Source organism: Branchiostoma lanceolatum, chromosome 4 (genome assembly GCF_035083965.1).
Source record: "Branchiostoma lanceolatum isolate klBraLanc5 chromosome 4, klBraLanc5.hap2, whole genome shotgun sequence".
Lineage (NCBI taxonomy): Eukaryota > Metazoa > Chordata > Leptocardii > Amphioxiformes > Branchiostomatidae > Branchiostoma > Branchiostoma lanceolatum.
The window spans coordinates 15,324,783-15,348,436 of record NC_089725.1 but is presented as its reverse complement, the minus strand read 5'-3'; the positions used below and the strand labels follow the sequence as shown (position 1 = coordinate 15,348,436).

The 23,654-nt window shown below is 42.0% G+C and overlaps 1 protein-coding gene across 16 annotated transcripts in view; it reads right to left on the bottom strand.

Annotated features, from left to right (window-relative positions):
• Positions 1 to 23,654, bottom strand: part of LOC136432837 (nesprin-1-like) — a 135,682-nt gene that overhangs the window by 34,610 nt on the left and 77,418 nt on the right. For 13 of the 16 annotated variants that reach the window (XM_066424374.1, XM_066424377.1, XM_066424376.1 and 10 more), the window contains 38 exons: positions 20,843 to 21,029; positions 19,873 to 19,926; positions 18,684 to 19,163; positions 18,401 to 18,553; positions 18,021 to 18,191; positions 17,581 to 17,733; positions 17,089 to 17,316; positions 16,671 to 16,772; positions 16,262 to 16,395; positions 15,831 to 16,023; positions 15,405 to 15,553; positions 15,014 to 15,197; positions 13,473 to 13,610; positions 12,949 to 13,113; positions 12,561 to 12,713; positions 12,233 to 12,406; positions 11,812 to 11,995; positions 11,448 to 11,572; positions 11,033 to 11,206; positions 10,780 to 10,923; positions 10,385 to 10,555; positions 10,113 to 10,148; positions 9,667 to 9,807; positions 8,545 to 8,763; positions 7,961 to 8,122; positions 7,313 to 7,498; positions 6,298 to 6,462; positions 4,636 to 4,728; positions 4,348 to 4,488; positions 3,739 to 4,110; positions 3,328 to 3,561; positions 3,050 to 3,184; positions 2,403 to 2,561; positions 1,860 to 2,072; positions 1,448 to 1,555; positions 1,149 to 1,303; positions 723 to 1,028; positions 405 to 567 (listed from right to left, as the gene is read on the bottom strand). In XM_066424374.1, the coding sequence (XP_066280471.1) occupies positions 405 to 567; positions 723 to 1,028; positions 1,149 to 1,303; positions 1,448 to 1,555; positions 1,860 to 2,072; positions 2,403 to 2,561; positions 3,050 to 3,184; positions 3,328 to 3,561; positions 3,739 to 4,110; positions 4,348 to 4,488; positions 4,636 to 4,728; positions 6,298 to 6,462; positions 7,313 to 7,498; positions 7,961 to 8,122; positions 8,545 to 8,763; positions 9,667 to 9,807; positions 10,113 to 10,148; positions 10,385 to 10,555; positions 10,780 to 10,923; positions 11,033 to 11,206; positions 11,448 to 11,572; positions 11,812 to 11,995; positions 12,233 to 12,406; positions 12,561 to 12,713; positions 12,949 to 13,113; positions 13,473 to 13,610; positions 15,014 to 15,197; positions 15,405 to 15,553; positions 15,831 to 16,023; positions 16,262 to 16,395; positions 16,671 to 16,772; positions 17,089 to 17,316; positions 17,581 to 17,733; positions 18,021 to 18,191; positions 18,401 to 18,553; positions 18,684 to 19,163; positions 19,873 to 19,926; positions 20,843 to 21,029 (6,604 nt within the window). The remainder of the gene's footprint in view (positions 1 to 404; positions 568 to 722; positions 1,029 to 1,148; positions 1,304 to 1,447; positions 1,556 to 1,859; positions 2,073 to 2,402; positions 2,562 to 3,049; positions 3,185 to 3,327; positions 3,562 to 3,738; positions 4,111 to 4,347; positions 4,489 to 4,635; positions 4,729 to 6,297; positions 6,463 to 7,312; positions 7,499 to 7,960; positions 8,123 to 8,544; positions 8,764 to 9,666; positions 9,808 to 10,112; positions 10,149 to 10,384; positions 10,556 to 10,779; positions 10,924 to 11,032; positions 11,207 to 11,447; positions 11,573 to 11,811; positions 11,996 to 12,232; positions 12,407 to 12,560; positions 12,714 to 12,948; positions 13,114 to 13,472; positions 13,611 to 15,013; positions 15,198 to 15,404; positions 15,554 to 15,830; positions 16,024 to 16,261; positions 16,396 to 16,670; positions 16,773 to 17,088; positions 17,317 to 17,580; positions 17,734 to 18,020; positions 18,192 to 18,400; positions 18,554 to 18,683; positions 19,164 to 19,872; positions 19,927 to 20,842; positions 21,030 to 23,654) is intronic. The other 3 variants (XM_066424378.1, XM_066424380.1, XM_066424384.1) reach the window with 3 other exon arrangements.

The following is a 23,654-nucleotide window of genomic DNA, read 5'->3' as shown; positions in this document are numbered from 1 at the left end:
CAACCTGAAAGCAGTAGCATGGTAAGAATAGGACTGGTTTCACAGCAATAAAGAATGGAAGAAACTTCAAAACCAGTAGGCTAATTTCACAGTTCTACACATGAAAAAAAGATTTTTCAAGGCAGTAGTTTATGCTTACAGCTTAATACATAAAGGAAAGCAAGTTGTGCAATACATTGGGTAAACCTACCTTTAGTTTCTCCTATGTTAAAGTAATGCATGTGTGGAAGGATAGCATCTGTTAATATGCACATCAGCACAATTGTATGGTGGTGCTTTCTCTGAATTTCAATCCAGTTTCACCAACAAATTAATGAGGCTCTCTGTACTTTACTTTTGTAGTGTTTGATTCTATAGTAGATTGCTTTATCATATGGTTTAGCCATAAAAAATTCAAACCCTACCTGATACAGAGTGACCCTATCCTGAAGTTTCTGCACCACATCTTCTGACATGTCCTCCACAGGGATCTGACCCTCTGTCTCCTGCAGCCATTCATTCTGCAGCTCAAACTCCTCCTCAAACCTGTCCCAGGTCTGCGCTACGGTATCCAGGTCCTGAGACAGTCTAGATGTAAGGACAATTCAGGATAAGTAAATAATTGATATACTTCTGTTTTGGGTTCCTTCTTCTCTTGACTCTTGTTTTCAAGGTCGGTTTCAAAGGTGAACAAGGACAAAGTTTTGATGAAAAACAACACACTCTTAATGTTTGTCCCTTACCTTTGAGCCCTGTCCAGCGCATTGGATGCCCTGTGGTTCAGGCCAGTGTGCTGTTCGATGTACTGCTCCCTTGTAGATGGGTCCAACTTCTGCAGCAGTGAGTCCACCAGGACCTTCTGTGCATCCAACCCCATGAAGAACTCACTGTGCTTCTCCAGGTGACGCTTCAGCTCCTCCAGCCCTGTCACTGTCAGCATCCCAGTGTTCAGTTTCTCCTCAGCTGTCTCGATGAAGTCAGAGTAGTCCTGTAGGAGCTTCTCATACTGCTGTAGTGCTGTGGCTGCCTTACCCAGATCGTTCTTCCTCCTGAGATATAACAGCAAAAGGAATCTTCTTTAGCATGCTGATAGGGACACCTTCAAACAGGGCTCACCATTTTTACTAACGAGGGAGATAATAGATTCAACAATGAACAAACAAACAGACCTGTTGACAATTCTCAGAAGCTCATCCCAGTTGCTCTGCAGCATGGTTGTTTCCATGGTGACAGGAGCACGTGGATCATCATCACCCATCTCCCTGCCCCGCTCCAGGATGGAGGCGACCTGGTCCTCATGGTCACTGATGTCATCCTCAATGTCCTGATTGAAATGTATTTTAAAGACGATGACAATTAAACTTCCTTTCACAACATCAACAACAGTTACTGTAGCATTTTGTAACAATAACATGTGCCATCAAAGAATTTATTCTTATAGAAAGAGTTCTAGAAAGTCTGTTCCCACCTGTAGGTGGGCCAGCTTGTCCTGGATGGTGTACTCAGTGTCGTCATCATCATTCATAATGTCTGACTTGGTCTCTGTTATCCACGTGTAGAGAGAGTTGATCTCCATCTGTCCAAGAGAAAAGAAAAAATAACAATAATGTTATGACTTGCTTGCTTGTTTATCTATTTGCTATTAACTACATAATTATGGGCAATGATTTTGTGACAGTTTCCCAAATCTACACAGTCTGATGTTTGTACTGTCTTGTACAATATCGTAATGTCCCTATATCCAAGATTATAATGAAATTTTGTGTACCTCAATCAGTTTGATTTGCAATGTAATCACAGACACACATACGGGTAGTGTTTTGTTAGTAAGATGACTAAATGTTACATTCATTTCATAGAGAAAATAAAGTTTGACTGACCTGAAAGTCCTTCCATTGTGAGTTCTTCTCGATGAGTTCTTGTTCCTTCTGTAGAGCCTGTCCCTCCAGGGTGTGGAGCCTGTCTTTGAGGTCGGACAGGGTCTGCTGCACCACCTGCCTGTTCCTGCTGTCTGCCTCCACCATCAGCTGCTGACAGGCTCGGTTCATCACGTACACCTGGTCCTGGAAAGCACCGATCTCCTTCCGCAGGGACTGGGGGAAACATGTTTCTGTTCAGTTCATGTCCTTCAAGGTAGAAGTTTTACAGAATGGAATAGGAGCACACTAGATTTAGTGTACATGTAGCTTTTGTAACATGAACAGGTGCTAGTTTGGTAAGAAACAAGCTTGACAAAGATGCACAGTAGAAGAAATTGTGATTAGTATGACTGTTAAAAAACATGCAAAGAAATGAGGAACTGAATGTAATTTTTATGATTTTGAAAGCATTGTTAGTGACATGGCCTTTCCAAAACTTCTGATACTATAGTTGCGCTGAACCCTTAGTCTGTGCAACGATGCAGCACAGACAGAGACTCTCACCTCGTTCTGTGCCAGTTGAGTCTCTGAGTCCTTGGACCAGTCTGAGGTGAAGAGCTTGAGTTCAATGTTGTCCAGCCAGCCTGACACGTCTTCAAGAGCATCCTGGTACTTCTGCTGGAAGTCCATAGCCTCTTCAAGACGAGACTGACTGTCTGTCATCTGATGAACACAGGATAGAAATTTTCATTAGCTGTACAATCTTCGAGTAACATGAAAACTAAGATAAATGAGCACTGGCTCCGTCCTGGATGTGGAAAACAATCTGCATGCTCTAAAAGTGATTTCTAGTAGGATACAGCAGTATTGCAGGAAATTTAGAACAATGACTATGATACGCAAATCCACCTACACTTGTCACTTGTAAATTGTTATTCTGGTGATTCTTTCCTGCTGACAAAAAAAATTGGATAATCAAGATGATAAAAGTATAATGAAGCTATTCAATTTTTGTCTGCTAATATTTTCATCTGCAACGTCTATGTTTTTTTTGCATAAATGACAAAAAACAACTTTACTTTGGATAACATTTGACAAACCGGTGCATTTACTGTTCAATGGTTATACCGGGATGAGATTGCTTGTCTGCGATTAAATTTTTTCTCACTTTTAACATGCTACTGACTTTCATTAAAAGTTTGAAATATCACCTCTGACTGCATGTTTTCCCAACACTTGTGCAGGTCATCCAGGGTGTTCTTCAATTCCCCCATGTTGGTCTCTCCCTGCCCAGGACTGTCGAAGGAGGGTGGACGGAACTGGCTCATGGACAGCTTTCTCTGCAGCTGTATGAGAAACACGGCCAGCAGGATTTAGCAAGGCAGAACACTTTGAGGAGAAGGTATTAGGGTTCTAAGTATCAATGGCATGCAGTGACTAATACTGACACAATATGAAGAGAACTTTGTAAGCGACAGAAGATAAACACCTGAGGTGGTGGCCTGTTCTGCTGGAGAGCCAGCTGCAGCTGCTGTTTCCTCTCCCCGATCTCCTGAGCCAGCTCGTCCCACCGCTGCTTCAGATCTGCCATGTCCGTCTCACTGCCATTGCTGGATCCCATGTCACTCTCTGTGGAGGACCGCTGTCGGAGGATCCTCTCCCCTTTCTTTGCAATGGACTTCAACAGGTGTTTGTGCTGGGTCAGCTCCTCATCTAGTGCTTTCTGTTGAGAGGTACAAGACATGTTTTAGTGTTCCTGTCTGACAGAATCTGTGCCTGCAACTTTTTCTTACTCACATGGGTGTCATACTTATAATTGCCTCAAAGACCTTTTTTTAAGAACTACCTTAAGTTTGTCATTCAGCTAACATTTTCAGTAGTGTGACAAGTGCAGCATTACCTGTTTTTCCTCATATGTGGGGCTGCCCTCATCCAGTGCGCCCTTCTGTCTCATCAGGGCAGAATGGTGCTCTGGGATTGATGGAAGTGTGGATGGGGCTCTTTTTGATCCGGGGGAGGTGGGTCTTGCACCTCCTTCTGCACCTGCAACACCTGTTTCATCTGCTGGCTTGTCATGATCGCTGCTTATCTCCATGGGTGTGTCTGTAGTGTCCTGGTCAGCGGAGGCCTGGGCCACATCAAACAGCTGTTCTGGGGACGTTTCTGATGGGGAGTCTGGGGTAGCTGCGGTGACTGAGATGCTGACTCCCTCCTCCCCTGCTGCTGCACCCTTACTGTGGGCTATCCAACTCTGCATCTTCTGCACACGAGACTGAGGATCAAGAACCACCAAATAAGCACAGTGAGCACTGGATGTTATGGGTTCCACATTGATGATCAATGGTTTAGCGAGTCAATGAATCAATCGATGAAAAAAACAGTTGGCAAGAATCAATCAAAAACAATCCATAAATCAAACAGGTAACAAGTCTAATTTACTTTTAATATCAAATTCATTAAAAAAAAATGTTGAGATGTTCATACAACATGTATCAGCTATAATCCTGACCTGGTATTCCTCCAGTTCTTTCTCCCTCTGCTCACAGGCCTCGGCAGCCTGACTGATGTTTTCTTCCCTATTTGTGAGGGCCTCCTGTAGATCAGCCATGTCTCTCTGTAGGTTGTTGAGCTGTGAAAACATCAGCTCCGCCTGGAAGGTTTGTGTATTGTTATCATTACTGTGGCATTGATTATAAACATGGTGGTGTTTATCTGGACTCTGTCAATGTAACCTTGTAAACATGCAGCAGTGTGTAAAACAACCAAAGGAAAGGAAAGGCTACAACATGAGCAGTACCTGTGCAGGCGGCTCTTTCTCTACCAGATCACTGCAGCGGTCCTGTAGCTCAGGAAGCCGAATAAGACGGTCCTCAAGATCTGACTGGAGGCGCTGGGGGGGAGGAGCAGGGAACAGGTGTTGCATCATGTACACGTACCAACATACATTAATAATCTGTTAAGCAGTATTTGCCCTACATTGAGCCTTGAAGTCTAAAGTCATCTTTGTTTAATGTAGAGACCTAACATTGTTTGAGTTGTACTGCTTGTCTTCACTTGTATCTTAAGTTCTTGTCAAAATGAGATATCAAGGGTCTTCAAGACCAGCAAACTGTGTGAACTTTTGTTGACAACAGACAAAACATTTATTCCAGGACAGCTGTGCTCATCTATGTAACTTGCCTTCTAAGAGCAAGGTCACACATTCAAGTTTAAAAGCAAAAGTCAAGAAAAATGTACCTACAAATCAGCAGACATCCTCTCACTACCCCCAGGTGTAAGTCTGGTTGTGCTAACCTTTGACCTGTGCAGGTCTGGGTTTGGTAGCAAAATACCCAAAACACCAAAGCCAAGGTAGACTAAGCAGACAAAATACTGAGGGACAATAGGGGTCACTGAAGGTCAGTGCTCATTGGCTAAAGCATATGACTTAATTAGATTTAAGACCTAAAAAACAAGTGCTCGGATTAAGGCAGCCCACATATTATAGTCAGCATGTCAATCTCAATTGTACTGAAAGACAGGCCTGGAATGTTTTGCAGGTCTCTCACAACAAGGTACATGAACCTGTACATGTCTTTGTGTATTTGTACTTTGCAGGTAACTTGGAGCATGTCGATTGAGTACTCTTCCACACCAGTAAACACAGGCCAAGGCACTGTCATGTCTAGACTCAAAACAAATGGCTTACAGACATGTGGGCAGGGGGCCACAACATGCACACTAAAACCTGGCCTGGCTCCAAAAATGTCATGTAAACAACATGCAAGAAAGAACACCACCTACCAAGTGTGTCTTTTTCAAGTCGCCATGTATAAATGGAACTTCTGTTTTCTTAATCCCAATATCATTGAGTTTAACTTAACCAATGGTTTGACTATTTGGGCAGGGACATTTGACACCCTAGGGTGAGTGTGTTCCTAGCATGTGCCAAGCTTGTTGGGCTATTTTTACCCAATGACATGTATGGCAGACATGTGCAGTATGCCCATAACAAGCCCCCTGACACCACCTCTATGTGTGGTAAACACTGGACAGTTTGTAAAACGAGATGATGTCCACTTGGGAGAGGTCATTACTGTATACAACTTGTGGGCAACTAGAGGCAGATGTAGTCCATGCATATCTGATACATTAGTAAGTAAACATAAATAGACCTGTTACATCGCACATCTTAACTACATTTGCTTATCAAATTCCTGAGGCATAATGACAATTAGGTACACAAGTAGAAATATTCATGGCATCTTTTCCAACAACTTGTTGCATTATCGTGATGGTGCAATATTAGTAATTACTGTTGGGACAATTATTTTTGCCTCTACCATGTGGTATTTTCAAATTTGTCTGTTGGTTCATGAATAATTAAGTGACTGAACACAAAATGCAACCTTGTGCAGTCCTGGATATCACAAATTCCCCACTTTGTGAGATAGGATAAGAGTACAGCCTGTCTGTTTACCTTGTTTTCTTCCAGCTGCTCGTCGAGAGCTTCCCTGTCACTAGCGGTGATGAAGTCGATGGAAGACTGAACCCGTGCGCTGGTGACCCAGGTGTGCAGCGCCTGCATCTCAGCCTGGTAGGCCGACAGGGTTTCCTGGTGGGCTCGCTGCTGCTCGAGCTTCTCCTGTAGTGAGGAACAAGATAGTTGCTATCATGTAAAGTTTATAATGCTGTAACATAAGTCATCAAGGTACCTTAATCTTAAGTATCCTCCTTCAAGTGGGTGAAGCAACCTGAAAAGGTTGCCTTATATCTCAAAAGTGCTGCATTATTTGTATAGGCTAGTTTTCAAAATAGTCTAGCTTTGACACACACAAACAAAGCTCAACTGAACAAGGGAGCTGTCAATGGTATAATTAGAGAGTACCACAACAGCATGACACTATATCAAAAAACATACCTTGTTAAGGAATGGAAAACAGTCTGACGGAAACTCCATTTAGACATCTCCATGATGTACCATTGTAATGGGTAACGATCAGAAAGGCGCCATTTTTGCTGAATACCCGTGATGCCACTAATGGTTTTGCATAATTATCTACAATCATATGATTTCTGTACAGCTCGTAATCAAAGGGCTTTCCCAAAATGCAGTTCAATAATCATCGCCTGTCTGGTAGCTACAATGTACTCAACATTTTGGGGAACTTCAAAGCATTTCTAGAAATTACATTTCAGTGTCATGTAACCTGACACATTAATATTTAATTAATATATTTGTAAGCATTGACCTATGACTTAGCAGTTTTAAAGAAGAAAATAACCTTAAATCTAAACAAGAAAAAGTACTCATTTTACAATATTTCCCAAAGAGATTTCCTGAGCTGAAGCCAAACAGAAAATAATGAAAATCCATTCATCTGAACAAATTCTGTTCACAAATCAGTACCAATAAGGATATCTCTTCAAGATATTTGAGCCTGGATATTCCCTCAGGAAAAAAGTACAGTTTCTATTTCACATTGAAATTTTACCTCTATTTCCTTTTGCTTGGCAGTGGCTTGGTCTTCCAGGGAGGCTAGTCTGAGGTTAAGGTCGGAGGTCGTGACCTGGACATTCCCCTCCACCTCTGTTGACTGTGTGGACTGGGCTGCCTGCTGACCCTTCTCCTCAACCTTCTTCACACCTTTCCTCAGCTGGGACAACTTGGCCAGGACAAACTGTGCCAGAAACAAGGTCATTTATCTCTCACTCAGTATTCTTTAAGTAATAAGAGATAAAGCAAGAAGATTGAAATTAACTACTCATTGCATTAGACATCCTGATATCTTAGCCTCCAGACAAGTGTTATGGGAGCCTACAAAAGGGAAAAGAAGCCGTGGAAAACCAAAAGGCACCTTCATTGATACCCTAAGAGCCAACACAAAAATTACTGAAGTGAAGGAAATCCAGTGTCCCTGATGGAAGATAGGGTGGAGTGGAGGAAGCTTTCAAGTTTGGTTTGAGCGGGAGCTCGACCAAAGTAAAGTAAAGTAAGTAAGTGAAGGTATACAGCAATCTCATTACTTGTACTTTTTTTCACGGATTATGCACCATGGTCTGCTTATTGCTAGTGCATGCTTGCCTTTCTAGTATTCTAAATTCCATATTCTCCCTTCAACCATTTCAAAAAGACAACAGACCTGAACACCTATATGCTGGTCGTCTAAGTCATCCCCGTCCACCAGGACAGCGTCCAGCTGTGTCTGCGTGGTGTCCACCCCTGTGGTGACCTCTGACACGGCCTGTTGGTACTCCTCCTGGTGCTGAAGGGCCTGCAGGAGCTGCTGCTCTCGGGAGAAAACCTGCAGAACAGGAGGTGACATGTTTGGTTAGACTGGAGAAGTTATCAAACAAACCTGTCAGGAATACCCATCTCTGGACAGAGCAAAGTGTTTGGCCAGGACAAAACTCTGAATGTCAGCTTTTCTTGTACAATATGCACATACTTACCAATAAACAGCAGAGGAAACAATGGAAACATTACTTAAAAGCCATGAGGACCGGGAGCCAAAAGTCACCTCTGACCTGATTTCATTACAAAATCAACAAACAGCACAACATTAATTACTTTGGAGTAACATTTGCCTGGTGCTTTTGTTCTCCTTCTGGTTACACTGTAACTGAGAAGACAGTGAAACAGTGTTCTAAAGGTACAGAAAAGGCAAGTTGAAATACTTATGAGCTTGATCTTCTAACAAAGGTTATACAAACATAGAAGTCCCACCTGTTCCTGTAGACTGCTCCAGGATTTGTTGAGCTGGTCAAGCTCAGGATCCCCAGTACTGAGGGGGGTTTCTGAGCTGAACTCGGCCGGAAGAGACATCATGTACTCAGCACCTGATTGGTCAAACTCCTGTACTGTCAGATCGCTCTGTGTGGACGTGACTGACGCAGCTGTGCTGGGCTGGGAGCCAGGGGCAAGTTCACCTGGCAGACCATAAGCCTGGGGAAAACACTTAAAATGTCATCTCACACTGAGTAAAGTCTCATCGCAGGAAATACTGTAAACTATTTCTTACTAGGATTCATTTCCAAATTTCTTCCACTTGCAGTAAGATAAAAATCTATCATGAGCCGATCTTGCAACCCCTCCTGCCTCTTACTCTTACTATATTCAAGCTGTCACAACTGTATTGTGATTTGAAAACTGGTTAGACAGGTCAATGATTCTTACATCAATGCCAGCTCTAAAAATGTGTCTTTACGTGTTCCTTTTTTTATCAGAGCTACAAATACACGACACTACAGAATCGCACAAGGAGCATATACAATAGGCAGCCATTGATAACGTATTGCACAGATTTAAGTTGTTTGTCAGGTTCCTGAAGACAGTTCAGAAAAAGATCATCCCTCCTATAAAGGAAAGGTCATCTGCAGTCAATGCTCAATAATTGCATCTTTATCACTTCACTTCATTTGAATGTGTAGCACTGATAATACATAGCATTACTAAATGCTATTACAGTTTGGGCATTGACATACACGCGTACTGTGTTTTGTTCAAAATACAAAGGCCATGGTAATTTTTAAGTTGCAAACTACTTTTTCACACCATAAGAATATCAATTTTTTAAAAATTGATTGTTAAAAATCTTATCCTCTAATCCTATCCTATAATTTTTTATTCAAGTCTACCAGGGTAATCTTTAATTCTTCAAACAATGATTTATTCAAAATAAGTGGAAATTACAAATTCAAATAAATACACAGATGAAGGAAAATAGATGCTAGATGCTGCTTTTTATCAAATGGGACACATAAGATATGTCACTAGTGTTTTGACATTTGATTATTTTTAAACTAATACCGGTAGGACATCAGTAAGTTTGCTGAAACGGTTAATGACCTGCAGCCTCCTGCCCAGCAGCATGTCATGCCTGGCCTGGTCCCAGGTGTGCTGCTGCCTGACCTGTGGCATGGGGGAGGACGTCACGCTTGCACCACTGCTCATCCCACTGTCCTTTCCTCTCTCCTCAGGCTCAAGGGACTGTGGGGGCGTGATATGAGTGGGGGTTAAATCAGTGTAAGTGGTGCAGGGAGATCATAAAACGTGCTGTGAACAGGGTGATGAACAGGTAGAGTTGTCCTTATGAACACTCGTGGGTTATGATTATTAATAATTATACATTACTGATGACATTGGAATACTTCTTGGCTAAAACATTCGTGCTCTAGGATGAATCTTGTTAGAGGGAATCTAGCAGAACGTAGAAACAAGGAACACACCAAGAAAATACTGAAGAAAGGAAGGAGAATGAGTTTGAGGTTAAACCATTGGACGATATTACTCACCAAGGAGAGAGGAAAGGCAGCTTGGCAGTTCAGAGTCTAGGAGGATGATATGTCCATTTACAAATCAAAGAAAACGAAGTTTGAGGTCCCTAAAGCCTACGCAGATGGACTTTTCAGAATTTGCTTCTTGTAGAGAATATCTAGAAGCAGTCATTGGGTCTTGACAAATACATGTGAAGGGAGGCTACAAGTGTAGTAAGCACCAACAATGATGTGTAAATGTAAAAAAACAAAAACAACTAAATGACCTTCATTCCTGCCAGATTCCCTACCTGAGTTGAGCTCCTGTCCTCGCTGGCTATTGACCCTGACCTGACCCTGTCCATGAGCACGTCGATGGACATGGCCTTGTCCAGCAGGGGGCCTTGAATGGCCAGCTGCTGCCGCTGCTCGTTCAACCTGCCCAGCTGGTCCTGGTAGCTCCTTACCTGGGCAGCTAGAGCCTGGGGAGGAGCAGATGAGACTTTAAACACACACATCAGAACAGGAGGCATCAGGGTGACATCAAATAACCTGGTCACATTTTGTATGACCAGTGCCATACATGATACATTTTACATTGATTTTATCAGAGATTAATGCTTTCACATTTAGCGCTTAGTCTTTTCTGCTGGTGAAAACAATTCTCCTTTAACCAAGTACCAGACGAAAGAAGAAGCCATGTTACCTGGTGCTGAGCAATGTGTTTCTTCAAGTCTTCTACATTTGCCCCTGCAGGGGGCATTTCTTCCATCTGCTTCTGGGCCTCCTCTATGGCACCTGTCAGCTGTTGCACCTGGGCCTCATGCTGCACCTCCTGGTTAACAGCCTCCTGTAGTGGGGAAGCACAGATGATAAGTAATTACCCTACACTCCTGAGATGAAATGATTGAATCAGTTAGCACTAGTCAAGATGGGACATAAGGGTGACCCCGCCTGACCTTGATGGCTTGGTTCTGTCTGGCGGCAGCGTGGTGCAGGATTGCCACCTCCCCCTGTAGGGTCTGTGCATTCTCACAAGCTGGCATGTCTGCTGCCTGCACCTTCAGTCTCTGCTTCCTCTCCAGCAACACCGACATCTCAGCACGGTGGGCCTCGATGTCCTTCAGGAGTGCCTGTAAACGACAGAAGCATTTGCTGTGAACTGCTCTATCATTGCCTTTCATAGCTGGGAGACCATGCATGGAAGTTTGTTCCTTCATTCCTCAGCGGCATATTGGTTCGATATACTCTCAACCGTAAAGAAACTTTATAAATAATGCCAATGCCACCATTATTACTTCACATGAGGTGGACAGGTAAACAAAACTGATTGAATATAGCAAGATGCCAGACTACTGTAGACTTGATACATACCTCCTGTGCTGCTAATCTCTCCTTGAGAGGAAGTTTTTGAAACTCTGGTGAGGCCAGTTTAGCCTGGGACTCCTCCATCTTAGCCTGGAGCTGCTCAACTGCTGCCTCAAAGTCTTGGACTTCATCTTCACAGGTAATAATTGAGGGATATAGTATAAGTCTTACTAAAGGATGCCATCAGAAAAATAATTTGGTATGAATAAATATTATCACTATAATCATGTCATAGCAACAAGTCTTAATTTCATATAGAAAAAAGTTAACACAATGTTGCAACACAATGTTGCTTTCATATAGCACTTCATAAAAAGCTGCAATGAAAAGAACCCTGCAAAAAATACAAAGACGGTAATAAAACCCTCACCTGTGGCTTCTGTTAGCTGCTTGAGGTTCTGGTTAGCTGCTACCTTGAGCTGACCGGTCCTGTCGCTGACATCGGACAGTCGCGGAAGGAGGGGAGAAACGTTACACAGCTGGCTCAGCTGGTACATCTTCTCCCGCATTATCTGGACATGCGGCTGGCTTTCCTCACCCTGATCAAGGACATCCTGAAAAAAGGAGTATAAAAATATACCTTTTTGAGCCACATTCAACTGCCCGTTTGTTGTTGTCAGATGTATATCAATAAGGAAACATCAAGAGTAACAGGATGAACATTTTCAATGTGTTAAAATGTTAAAAGGACTGATTCAATGTATGTAACCATTGATTATCAATATACCAAATCATTGTGTGGCATAAGTTTCACCTTGTTTCACCAAGTAATCTTATGTACTTGCTCTCACCTTGAGCTCTTGCTGTTGCTGGCACACCTCGTCATAGCTGTCCAAGGTGATCCCAGGTCTGACCAGCTCCTCCCCTTTCTCCAGCCAATCACTGACCTGCTTCTCTGCATCCTCAAACTCTGACAGCAGGTCAGCTGCCTCATCCAGGTTCCCCTTCTTTACCTTGGACTTAGCCTGAAGAGGGCAGATCATGGTTGGGAAAACAGTGTCATTGATAAACTCAGACATAAAATGGTCCTGATGGAGTTAATAAGTGTTTTGACTGAATAATTCCACCACAATAATTTTAGATAAATAATCAAGTTAAGAATTTGAAGGTGTTTCATACCTCCAGACTTGAGAAGTGTTCATTCAGGGGGCCAATGATGTTTGACAGTCGTTCTTTCTCCTGTGGATCGTAGGTGTCGTCTGACAGATGCTTGGCTCTCTCGTTCAGGGAGTCAAGCCTCTCACGTAGCTGTTCCAGTGCAGTGCACATTTCCTGAATAGTAAGTAGACCTCATATTTAGCAACTGAGAAATTGTTCTTACTAAAATGTCTTTGAACTTGTCTTTAAAACGTCTGTATACAAAAATGGTTGGGACTGCAATTCTTAAATAATCAGATCATTCTGATCTTGATGTACGATCTTGATGTAAGTTGATACGTCAAGCTACTGAATAACAAAGAATGTTAAACTTTTTAATTTTCAGAAGGCAATAAATGTTATGCTGCACCTGGTGAGCCTCCTTGTCCTTGTTGATGTCCATGATAGGCTGACTGACTTGTTTCTCCAGCTCCACCAGAGAAGACTTGACATCCTTCATGTCCTGCTGGAACTCTTCACGTACAGCCTTGGCCATCTCCAGATGCTCACTACTCCGAGCAAGCTCCTCCTCAACCTGAAACATTGAAGGGTAACGTCATAATCATATAAAGCCCATATATAGTCTTATGCACATGTACCTTCGACCATTGGTTGATGAAGAAGCTTCAAATTATCTGCAGTACATTCTGAGACTAAACCAAGACCATTCTTCACAAACCCTATCTAATCCATTCCAAAGACTTCTTATCTCTCTGCCAAACTTTTCCCATTCCTTGTTAAATGCCATGAAACACATTGTTCTCTGTATGTGGAATACTTTAGGAGCTACCAGATGTTTCAAGACAAGTCTTACAGTATGTATGTTAGATTATACCAAATCACAGTTTATAAAGAAGTCTAGAATAAAATGCTGACAGTAGCATCCTGCCTTACCTCCTCCTCGGCCTGTGTCAGCTCCTGAATCTGCTGGGACATCTCAGGTGGGAGGTCACCCTCCTTGTACTTCTCCTTCTTTTGGCCAATCAGCTGTTTTACCTCCTGTAGTCGTGCTGTCAGCTGGCCCTTCAATTCCTAATGATTAATGATGCATATATTAAGACTTTCATTTACGCCTAAAATCAAAAAAATCACACTGGAATTTCATTGAACAGGCTTTAGTGCATATCACATACATGTATATGAAAAAAATGCAGTTCCCATGATAAAGTACAGTAGATTCCGCATATCTGTATAGCCCATTTGTCAGCGCAAATTATACGACTCCCCGAACTATACGACTGTCCGAACTAGCGATATTGACGTCCCGAAGGAGGGGAGGGGGGGCGAATTGGATTTTGGGCAAGACACACAATTACACTAACGATATCGCAACTTTATTTTGCAAAATTTTAATCAAAGTACAATCCGACCTTTTCGTCCATCTTAACGTCACCATATTGGATTAAATACGCGATCCATTTTGTTCAGATAAGCCCGAATTGCGTGGGAAACTCCTGCCAAATAAAAAACTCCCGCCGCATGTTGATCACGTGAAATCTTACAGTCAACCAATCAGAGCACAGGTTTTTATGACGTAACCAATCAGCGCGTAGAAAAATGTATATCAATGAGTAAACAAAGATGGCCGCCCAGCGTCACCAGACCTTCGTCGCTTTATTTTTTTCTGAAATCGCGACGTAAAATACGATTCATCTACGCTACATAAGCAGGATTTTCACGGGGAAAGAATGTAAGGAATAGGTTCTCCGTCGAATACGGCCACAAATTACTGTAAATCGCGGCAAAATACAGCGTAGAGGCTCAAATGCTCCGACAAAAATCATGTTTTTCTTTTCGTATTTTTGTTCACTTTCGTCGCTTGAGTCTTGAAAAACAGGTTTTTAATGAGATCACCGTATGTCAAAGGCACCGATATCGATTGTTTGCAAGCATGACAATAGCGAGTAACAAAAGAATGTGATTGTTGAACGGTAGATGGCGTCCCCACTCCCGAAACAACAATTCAAATCCAAAATTTAGCCTGTAGTTGTGGGTCATTTTACGATAAAATCGGACAAGATTCTATACAATACCCCGAACTTTACGATTATGGGCTATACATATATGCATTGTTTTTACAATTGAGTGAATGGTAAATGGTTTGGTGTTTTGGAATTCTATACAGAAAGACGAAATATACAGAAAAAAGGTATACAAATAATTGGCATATACTGTACATCAAAGTCACTGAACCTGAGTACAAAATTTCTATCTAATACACATCTGACCTAATTCCTTTCAGTGACTCCAAGTTTAGAATATTTGTCTGGTACTAGAGTCTGTGTGCCAAGACTGTTCAAACAATATCCTTCAACGTGTAAGTAATGCTTTTCAAACCTTTCTGCAAAACCTATTGCTATCTTGTAAATTTAAATCAAAGTTCACTGTCACAATTCTTAGGAATTAAAGACAAAGCTGTAAATGTTGATACTTACGGCTTGTCTGTCCAGCTTGCCCTGCACTTCCACAGCTGAAGGTCCCAGCCCCTCCACCTCTGCCAGCTCTGACCTGGCACCCTGTATCCAGGAGATGGTCTCTCCCAGCTCTCCTTGGAGCTGTTCTCTGTCTTGCAGCTCCTCCTGTACTGCTTGCTGGTACTGCAGGGTCTGCTGGGTAAGGCTAGAGGGACACAAACATTTTGCCTTAACACTAAAACATGGATATCTTTCATAACATCTTAGTCATATAAAGTTGAGTGCACTTACAATAAGTATCTGCAGAAAATGAGACTAAAGAAAATATCATTAAAAATACATGTATCACACCACTAAGCTGTCGATACAGCACTACAAATATATACACAAAGCTTGAACAGCAAAGAAATACCTGCTAAGTCTGTGCTGCAGCTGCCGAACCTCCTGACTGACAGCCTGAGCTGCTTCGCTCTCAGGGTCAAGTTTACCGATGATGGCCTGAGCAGCCTGGCCGGCTTCCATGAGGGATGAGTCCACAGTCTCAAGGTCTTCACACAGGGACTGTCCAAACAAAGTATAAATGTCACACACATGTAGACAATACTGTTATCTGGCATGAAAGTTTTCACAGGGCTCATGTTTTAAACTTCACTACATTTTAATGTCTCCATTGATAATGTGTTGTCTTTCATGACTTGACATTACGATGCTTTTATTCACCAATCTACAGTTAAATCCATGAAAAAAACAGCCCCTGAATCTTAATATGTAATCAGACCAATGATGTTAACATTTTCTGTGGTGACCATGCATAGTTCTGCAGGCTACACAATATTACCTTCGTGTCCTGTGCCCTGGTCCTGAGTAGTTCCAAGCCTGCTGCCTCCACCTGATCCTGAGGAAGGCCTTCCTCCAGCTGCTGCAGGCTGGAGGTGATGGTGTGCACCTGGTCCTGGTGCACCTGCCACTGGGCACGGTTCTCATCCAGAACCACCTGCTGCTCTGGAGCTGCCCGCTGGAGGGATGCCCACCTGTGGGGTGTGAATAACATACCACTAAAGATACAAAACAGTATACTTTGAAGCATTTGTTTTTGATCTCGCTCAAGTATCTCTCTCTCTTCATCAGATACAGAAGTGCTCAGAGAACAACAATGAGCTTTTGAGTTGAGTTTGAAATCAGCAGCTCCACATAATCATGAGTTGCTTGTTACTGGCTCCTAGAATGTATTCCTCTACAACTTTCACCATCAGATTATCATATACTGACCTTTCATTCAGTTGGCCGAGTGCCCTGCTGATGGCAGTCTTGGTTCCATAGTCTGCCTCGCCCTCTAGCTGCCTGGCCTTGTCCTGCAGGGCTGACAACCGCACGGCACAGCTTGGGAAGGTGGACACTGCAGCCTGTAGTTTAGGATACAACACTTGCGTGTAAATAAGATACAGTTGTCTTGTAGCTTGCTTGGCTTAATCTCTTGCTTGACTCTGACCATTAAGAGTTGGACTGGAGAAATTGTTATTAGCAATACTGTTTAATAACGATGCAGTGGAAATGGGAAAAAAGCCCCATCAAACATCTAAGTTGACAAACAACACTGAAAAGTCAAGATACTTGTATGATAACATTTCAGTGGCCTGTACTGTTTCTGCCATATCCTTTATAGTACACATATAAATACCTGGTGCTCCTGAAGTCTCTCCTGAGCAGCCTGTAGACTGGAGGGCATGCTGGTGTCCACAGCATGGCACTTCTCCTCTGTCTGCTCCTCCAGGTCGGACACCTGAACAGTGAATATGGATAAAAGGTTATGTTGGGGATGACATGAGAAATTAAGGGTCATGTTGGTGGCAAAATGAGGAGAGAAAACATTATTTTATCAAGGTTTACAAAGCAATTTGCACATGTCTGTAGCAGGACAAATGTATGTATCAGCAATCCATATATTTGGGCAATTTCCTATTTTTCCTCCTGATGAAGTATGCAAACATGGATGCATGGCTATTTGGTCATTAGTGGAAATCTCTCTATAAAGGAGATTAAACTTTTTTTCTCAAAAATCTTGTCAATGAGCATTTATATGACAGTGCTTTCCATACCTCTTCCAAGGTCTGCTGGAACTCCTGCCACTTCTCTGCTGCCCTAGTTAAGGTCCTGTCCTTGTTCTTGGCTCCTTCCTCTGCAGCAGTGAGCCTGCTCTGCATGGCCTGCAGAGACCTGAGCACTTCCTGCATGGAGTCCTTCTGTAACACGGACATCATCTGTTTGGCCAGGTCCTGCATCTCAGTCAGCCGGTCTTGGTGGGTGCTGGTGTCACCAAAGAATTCCTGCACAACAAGACATGGGACAAATTAAAACTTGGTAACACCTTAAAGGTTCTCAGAGAAAAGGCAAGTAAAACATGAGGTGTGACAGGTTGTTCAGATTAAAATTACCAGCTGCTGTGTGCCTGAAAAGCTGGTGTGTTATAACAAAAGTGGTTATACGGGCTATACAGATACAGAAAACCTAAAAAAAAAACCTTAGCACTATATATATAGCTACTCAACAAAATCTTAAAAACACATGAAATGCTACTTTGTGAGTCTGACCTTGTGTTGCAGCAGCTCTTCCTGCGCCTGTGTGAAGTCCACTCCCTCCTCCCCTGTGTGGAGTCTGTACTCTGCAGCTTCCAGCCAGGCTGTCAGGCTCTGGGTGGCTTCATGGTACTTCTGCCGTAACTCCACCTCAGACTCCAGTTTAGCCTGTACATAGCATTTACATGGTTTTGGTTTGGTTCATGTACATGTCAAATGGGAAGAGTGTGGAGACAAACATCGAAAGGAGATTAAGCTAGTTGAGAAAAGCAAATTTAAAACACTTTTAAAGAATCTTAAAGAACGCTTACAGTTAGATGTGCAAAGTTAGGTGTGACAGGTAGTTCGGTAAAATATTACCAGCTGCTGCCGCACCACATGCCTACAAAGCTGGTGTGTTGCGCCTAAGGGTGGTTAAACCGGATATGGAGATACAGAAACAGAATTAGACTTGCCTGTGTTTCAGCCAGTTCCTTGTTGAGCTCTGTCTCCAGCTGCCTGACCTGAGCCAGCTTGTCCGCCATGATGGCAGGCATCTCCTCACCGAGGGATTCCAGTTTAGACTTTTCCTTATCACTTAGTGCATAGATCATTCTCATCTGTGAGGACACTTCTTCTTGAGACAGCTGAATGGATAGAAGTACATAACGTTTGATCTAACATGAGTCATAACACTTATATCAGAACAGTTTTCTTGTGCTGGTAAGGATTAATGTATCAATAGCAGGAGTGCATATTGTAGATCAGAAAATCCTGTTTCTATTCTGTGTACGACGAAAGGCCTGTCTTGTGAACAAGGAAATACATGATAAAGATTTTTTCAATGCTAGCTTACTTGACAAATCTTGAGTTGCTCCTGGACATACTGCATGTCCAATGTGAGGGGTTCTGGCCTGGTGACTTCCACTCTTGTTTTCCACAGCCAGTCCAGACTCTTGTCGATCTCTCCTTGGAAGTCCTGCTGCTCAACTAGTCTCTGCTCACACTCCTGAGAAGGGATGACAATTTTCCAAAATGAGATCACAAACCATTGGGGTCACCAAAATCACCAGAATAATGGTCTACAAACTTAAATCAATTCAAATCATTTTCTAAAGTTGCCTTTGCCTTTACATTACCTGTTGTTTCTCCTGAACAGTAAATTGTAGTTTCTGGAGCTCCCTCTTGAGTACAGCCAGCTGTGTTGTGACTGTGTCCCTGTCTGTGTCGGTACCCTCAGCACCGATCTCCTCCCCACGTGTGCTGAGGGGGCTCAGGGCAGCCAGGCTCCTCTGGACAGTTGCAGACAGATTCTGGCCCACCTCTACCCTCTTCCCAAGGGTGGTACCAGGCTGGTCCAAATTGGAAAGGGCTTCTTGACAGTGCTGCAGAGATTCCTCCACCTCCCCAATCCCCCCCTCGTACTGCGCTCTGGCTGCCACTGCCTCTTCCAGACGTGTACATCTCTGCTGGAGTTTCTGGCCAAGCTTCTGGAATTCCTTGTTCAGTCTGGCCACCTCTTCTGAAGAGACGGCATGGCCACTTGTCTGTAGAGCTTCCTTGGCTTTGGTGATATCTTCAACTCCAGGCTGGAGTGATGCAAGTTTCTCTTGCAGTTCCTGTAGGTTGAATGTTATAAAGAGGTCAATACTGTGTCTAAAGCAATCTTGCAGTTAGTTTGTCAGATTAGCAAATTAGCGGTAACCTACAGGACAATTAGTGCGTACATGAAAGCAAGACGGGCACCTTCCAACTGGAAGGTGTGGTTGCTGTTGCTTCCTGGAGAGGGAATAAATGTGAGTTAGTTTGGTGTTACATGTCTGTGGTATAATGGCTTATTTGTATGGGCTGCTGCTTCTGGTCAGTTGTATTCCTGTTCAATCTGAAGTTAAGCAAAGGATGGAGTTAAATATGGGGCTTATGCAATGTGTTAAACCATTTCACATGTAGGCTCATAGCCTCCTACCAATGAAAATATACACATTACGCAGTATATCATTGCATTGGAATCTTATATTTTGACTACTGTGAAAAAGCTTCAAATTTGGAAATCTAAAGTCTTATATACAAAGAATATTTCTATCCTCTGGTAAAGGCAATGGCACAATGTACAGACAAGACTTCATGTGGAATGGTACTCATCTAGACATAAAGGCTGGGTGGGAAATTGGTTCATGCTTAATCTTGATTTTGCAGCATGCTGTTAGGTGTCCCTACAGGCAATAGCTAGATACAGTGGACGAGAAAACATGCTGCAGCCGGCTGATTTACATAGTAACTGTTATGATAAAGATCAGGGTGAAGGTCTTCCAGTTCTCCCCATTATACCTTAGTCTTGAAATCAAGGGCTTTCTGTGAAGCAGATACACTTTGCTCAACAACCTGGAAAGACAAAGACATTATCAGCAGGGGTGTACACATATCTACAGACATGATGCTGTGATAAAGTCACGGACAGGCTCCTTCCCACTCTGATACAGTATGTAATTTGAGTTCAGCATATGCAATGGACAAGAAGGTTATCGGAACAAGATGACACATACTGTTTCTTTGGTAATGTTACATGTAACATTATGAGCCAATAACTTTTCAGTAAATGTCAGATGCAAATGGTTTTCAACACTGTAACCTATGCAAAATTACGTATGAGTTCCCAAATAAAATGTCATTGAAGAATCTTTTACTTCATTCTATTTTTAGCAGTGAAAGGGTCCATCTGCTGTATCTTTACAATAGTGAAGTTGCTGTCAAACTGGCAAACACTGAGGAATGGTAATTAATGATTGCTGAGTGTGAGAGAAATGGACAAAGAAACACCTTTCCATACATGTGGCCTGTTATATCAACAATGTAACATGAAAAATGTGCTTGGTAATCAAGTTCCAGACACAGTTACTGGCAATGTCAACAGGACAATGTGATACTGTCAACACCAAGATATAAGACAGATTACTTAATATGTATAAAGTTCTCAAACATACAAGAATTGAGCAAACACACAGATTAACTTAGTACACGGCTACTGAAAGTTGCTAACACATCAGGCAGTCCACACATTAACAACCTACATGTCTTAACCTTGCCAATCCCGCAGTACTTCATAGTATGTTGACTTAAATCTAACTGCATCCATTGATTTCAGACACAATAACCTTCTTTCTGCTGCTTAACCATGTAACCAATACAAACTTTGTTCTACATGGCTGATTTTCTTTTCACACACTGGCATCATTACACAATGTCACAAGACGAGGAAGTCAGTGATCAGTAATCACTAACACACTAAGCTTGCCCTTACCCTGTGCTTGTTCAGCAGACTTTGTGCATCGTTGGAAGAGAGAGGAATAGGTGTGTTGATCTTGTCCAGTTGAGACTGAAGAGACTTGAGGTCCTGTGAGCACTGTTCCAGCTGGGATTCATGGTCCCTCCGTGCCTCCAACGCACCCTCAAGCTTGGACACCTTCTCAGCAGCTTTGGAGGAGACTCTGGGTAGGGGAAAGAGTTTAGAGTACACAATCTGAGATTTCGGTAGGCAGCATTGCCATTTGATCTTTCCCGGGATAACACGAAAAGGACTATCAAATTCATTATAAGGACAACCCATGAGTTGTTGTTGTTGAAATCCCTTGCTTCTCAAACCTAGTCGAAATAGAGGTGTTACTTTTGTTACTCTTATTGTGACTGTATGAAACAAAAAGGATCTCTAAGTTTATCAATACTGAAATTTTGGCCACTGTTGTTGTTGTTTTGATATGACTGCATCATTTTTTTAAAATTTGTGTAGTGCATCTTTTTGATATGTGTAGTGTAGGTTACATGGACAAAATGTAAATGAAGTACAGGATTATTTCATGTCACCGATGTCAACATGTATTCTACCATGCAATGTTCTTGAAAGAAACGTTTTCTCTTTACTGCACACACCAAGTATTCTATGATGTCTGGTCGGTTGCTAAGCGATGTATGTTGTCTTTACCTCCAGGCTAAGATCAAAGGCCAATGCTGGTGTGTATTTATTGACTGTTCACTCAAGGGTGCAGAGCAACATTATTGGAATATCAGAATGTCATTATACAGAAGGTGACCTTTCTAACCTTGCTGATAAGAATATTACAAATAGATGGCTCCTTCAATATAACTGTTTTCTTATATAAGATGTAATTTGGCAAGTAACAAGCTAACCCACGAGCTGCTAGATGGTCCTCTAGTAAGGATCTGGGACACTTCAGAATAAATGGACAGTCTTACATAAAATGAACTGAACGAATATATATAGGGGTTGCATCCTAATAATTCCTATGATTGATTGTGTGTGTCTTCGTTCTATAATAAGACTTTAATATTACTGCTGGGTTGAATAAGTCCAGACAAATAAGTCTCTGTTTAGAAGAGAAGGGATTTTATATATCATTATCGAAACATGACACAGTATAAACCTACCTCTGCCATGTCAGCAAAATTCTTTTTTTTTATTATAAAGAAGTGCCACAAATCAAAACAAATGGTAATAATTATATCACTACATTCAGCTGTAACAATTGATACAAGAAAACATACTATACTTAGTTTGTACATATTGTACATGTACATATTCACAGAAGGGAAACATATTGTTTTTGCACTGTTTCTTCTTCTTCTTCCTGTTCTTCTTATTCCATTCCAAACAAATAAAAACATAAATATCTCAACTATAAAAATGTCTTGTGTACATTTCAATCTTAAAGCTCTCTCTGACTTATCACATTTTGCAAAACTGTTTGAGAATAAGCTGAGTAAGTTAACTCTGAACTGACATATATAATCAAGTACGCTGGCACTGGTGCCATTCAACATACTACAGAGAGTCATGAACTCTGTTTTACTCCTACATCAGGGGTATACTTCAACTCCTGTGGCACAAGGGACCTATCTATATCCAATAAAGCATTACAACCTCTCCTTCAGGCCCTCTACAAGGCACTAAAGCAGACCCAGTATGTGATAGAGAGCCTGCATCTAACCCTTCCAAATTACCCACATTATGGCTTCTGGCACTATGATGTATGACCGGGCTATTAGAGAATTACCATGCCATGGAGCAGGGCCTGCCTAATCTTTGACGAAGATCACATTGTCATCAACACTAACGTAACAGCATAATTAGAGACACTAGGCAACAAACAAATATGCACTTATGTTACATGTTCTGGAAGTATAATGTAACCTCCCTGTGGTGCAATTAGGAGAAGCACAACAAGAAATGTACAAATACACACAATGTTGCATCCCATTGCACACAGGTGCAGAGGACAGGACTACTTCTCCACAAGGTATTGTAAACCCCTGAGCTTCTCTCTACTACAAATATATATTTCTGTAAATATTGACTAAGTTTAGTTATAGTGCAGGTGTTATAATTATTCTATCCTACAGTGCAAAATATACAGCCATCAAGGATATTGTATTTACTTTAGTACTTCTAGTGTTAGAAGTACCAGACAGTCCAATAATGTTGGATGCTTTGCCCATTCAAGTGTATTAGTGTCAGTCTTGTTTTCACACCAATACCTAGTTTGCTAGAAGGCATCTTACTTAGGCAATTTACTTTTATCACGGAGAATATGGGAAATCAAAATTCTTGTCACGACTTGTCAAAAGGGATGCTCATCAAGATATGTCATAAAGATATAGCTCCCCTCTTCGGCTATCACGTCTCAAATTTGACTGGCATTTACGAATGGGTTGAGAAGTCATCATGGGAGCTGTGCAGATTCTGCTTTCTAACCTCTTGTGTCTTTGATAATCAAGACGGGCGAAATTTGTGGGCCGGAGATTGCAGGTCGTGGGATGAAGAAGCTGAGGTCAGACGCAGACGTGACTGGATCTATAATGGCATTTCTTATGACAAGCCTGACGTTGCTTCTTTTTCGTCTTGTTCAAAAGGTTGCCAGAAGGTTTTTCTAATTCAAAACCTCGATAAAATCATTGATATATATCCATATCTACTTTAATATGTTAAATTGTTTACAACATTATCATTACACATTTGTACATACAGGGACCTATTACTAATAGTCAAAAATTTTTAGATACAATTAAGATAGGCAGACAGTAGATGCAAGCGATGCCAT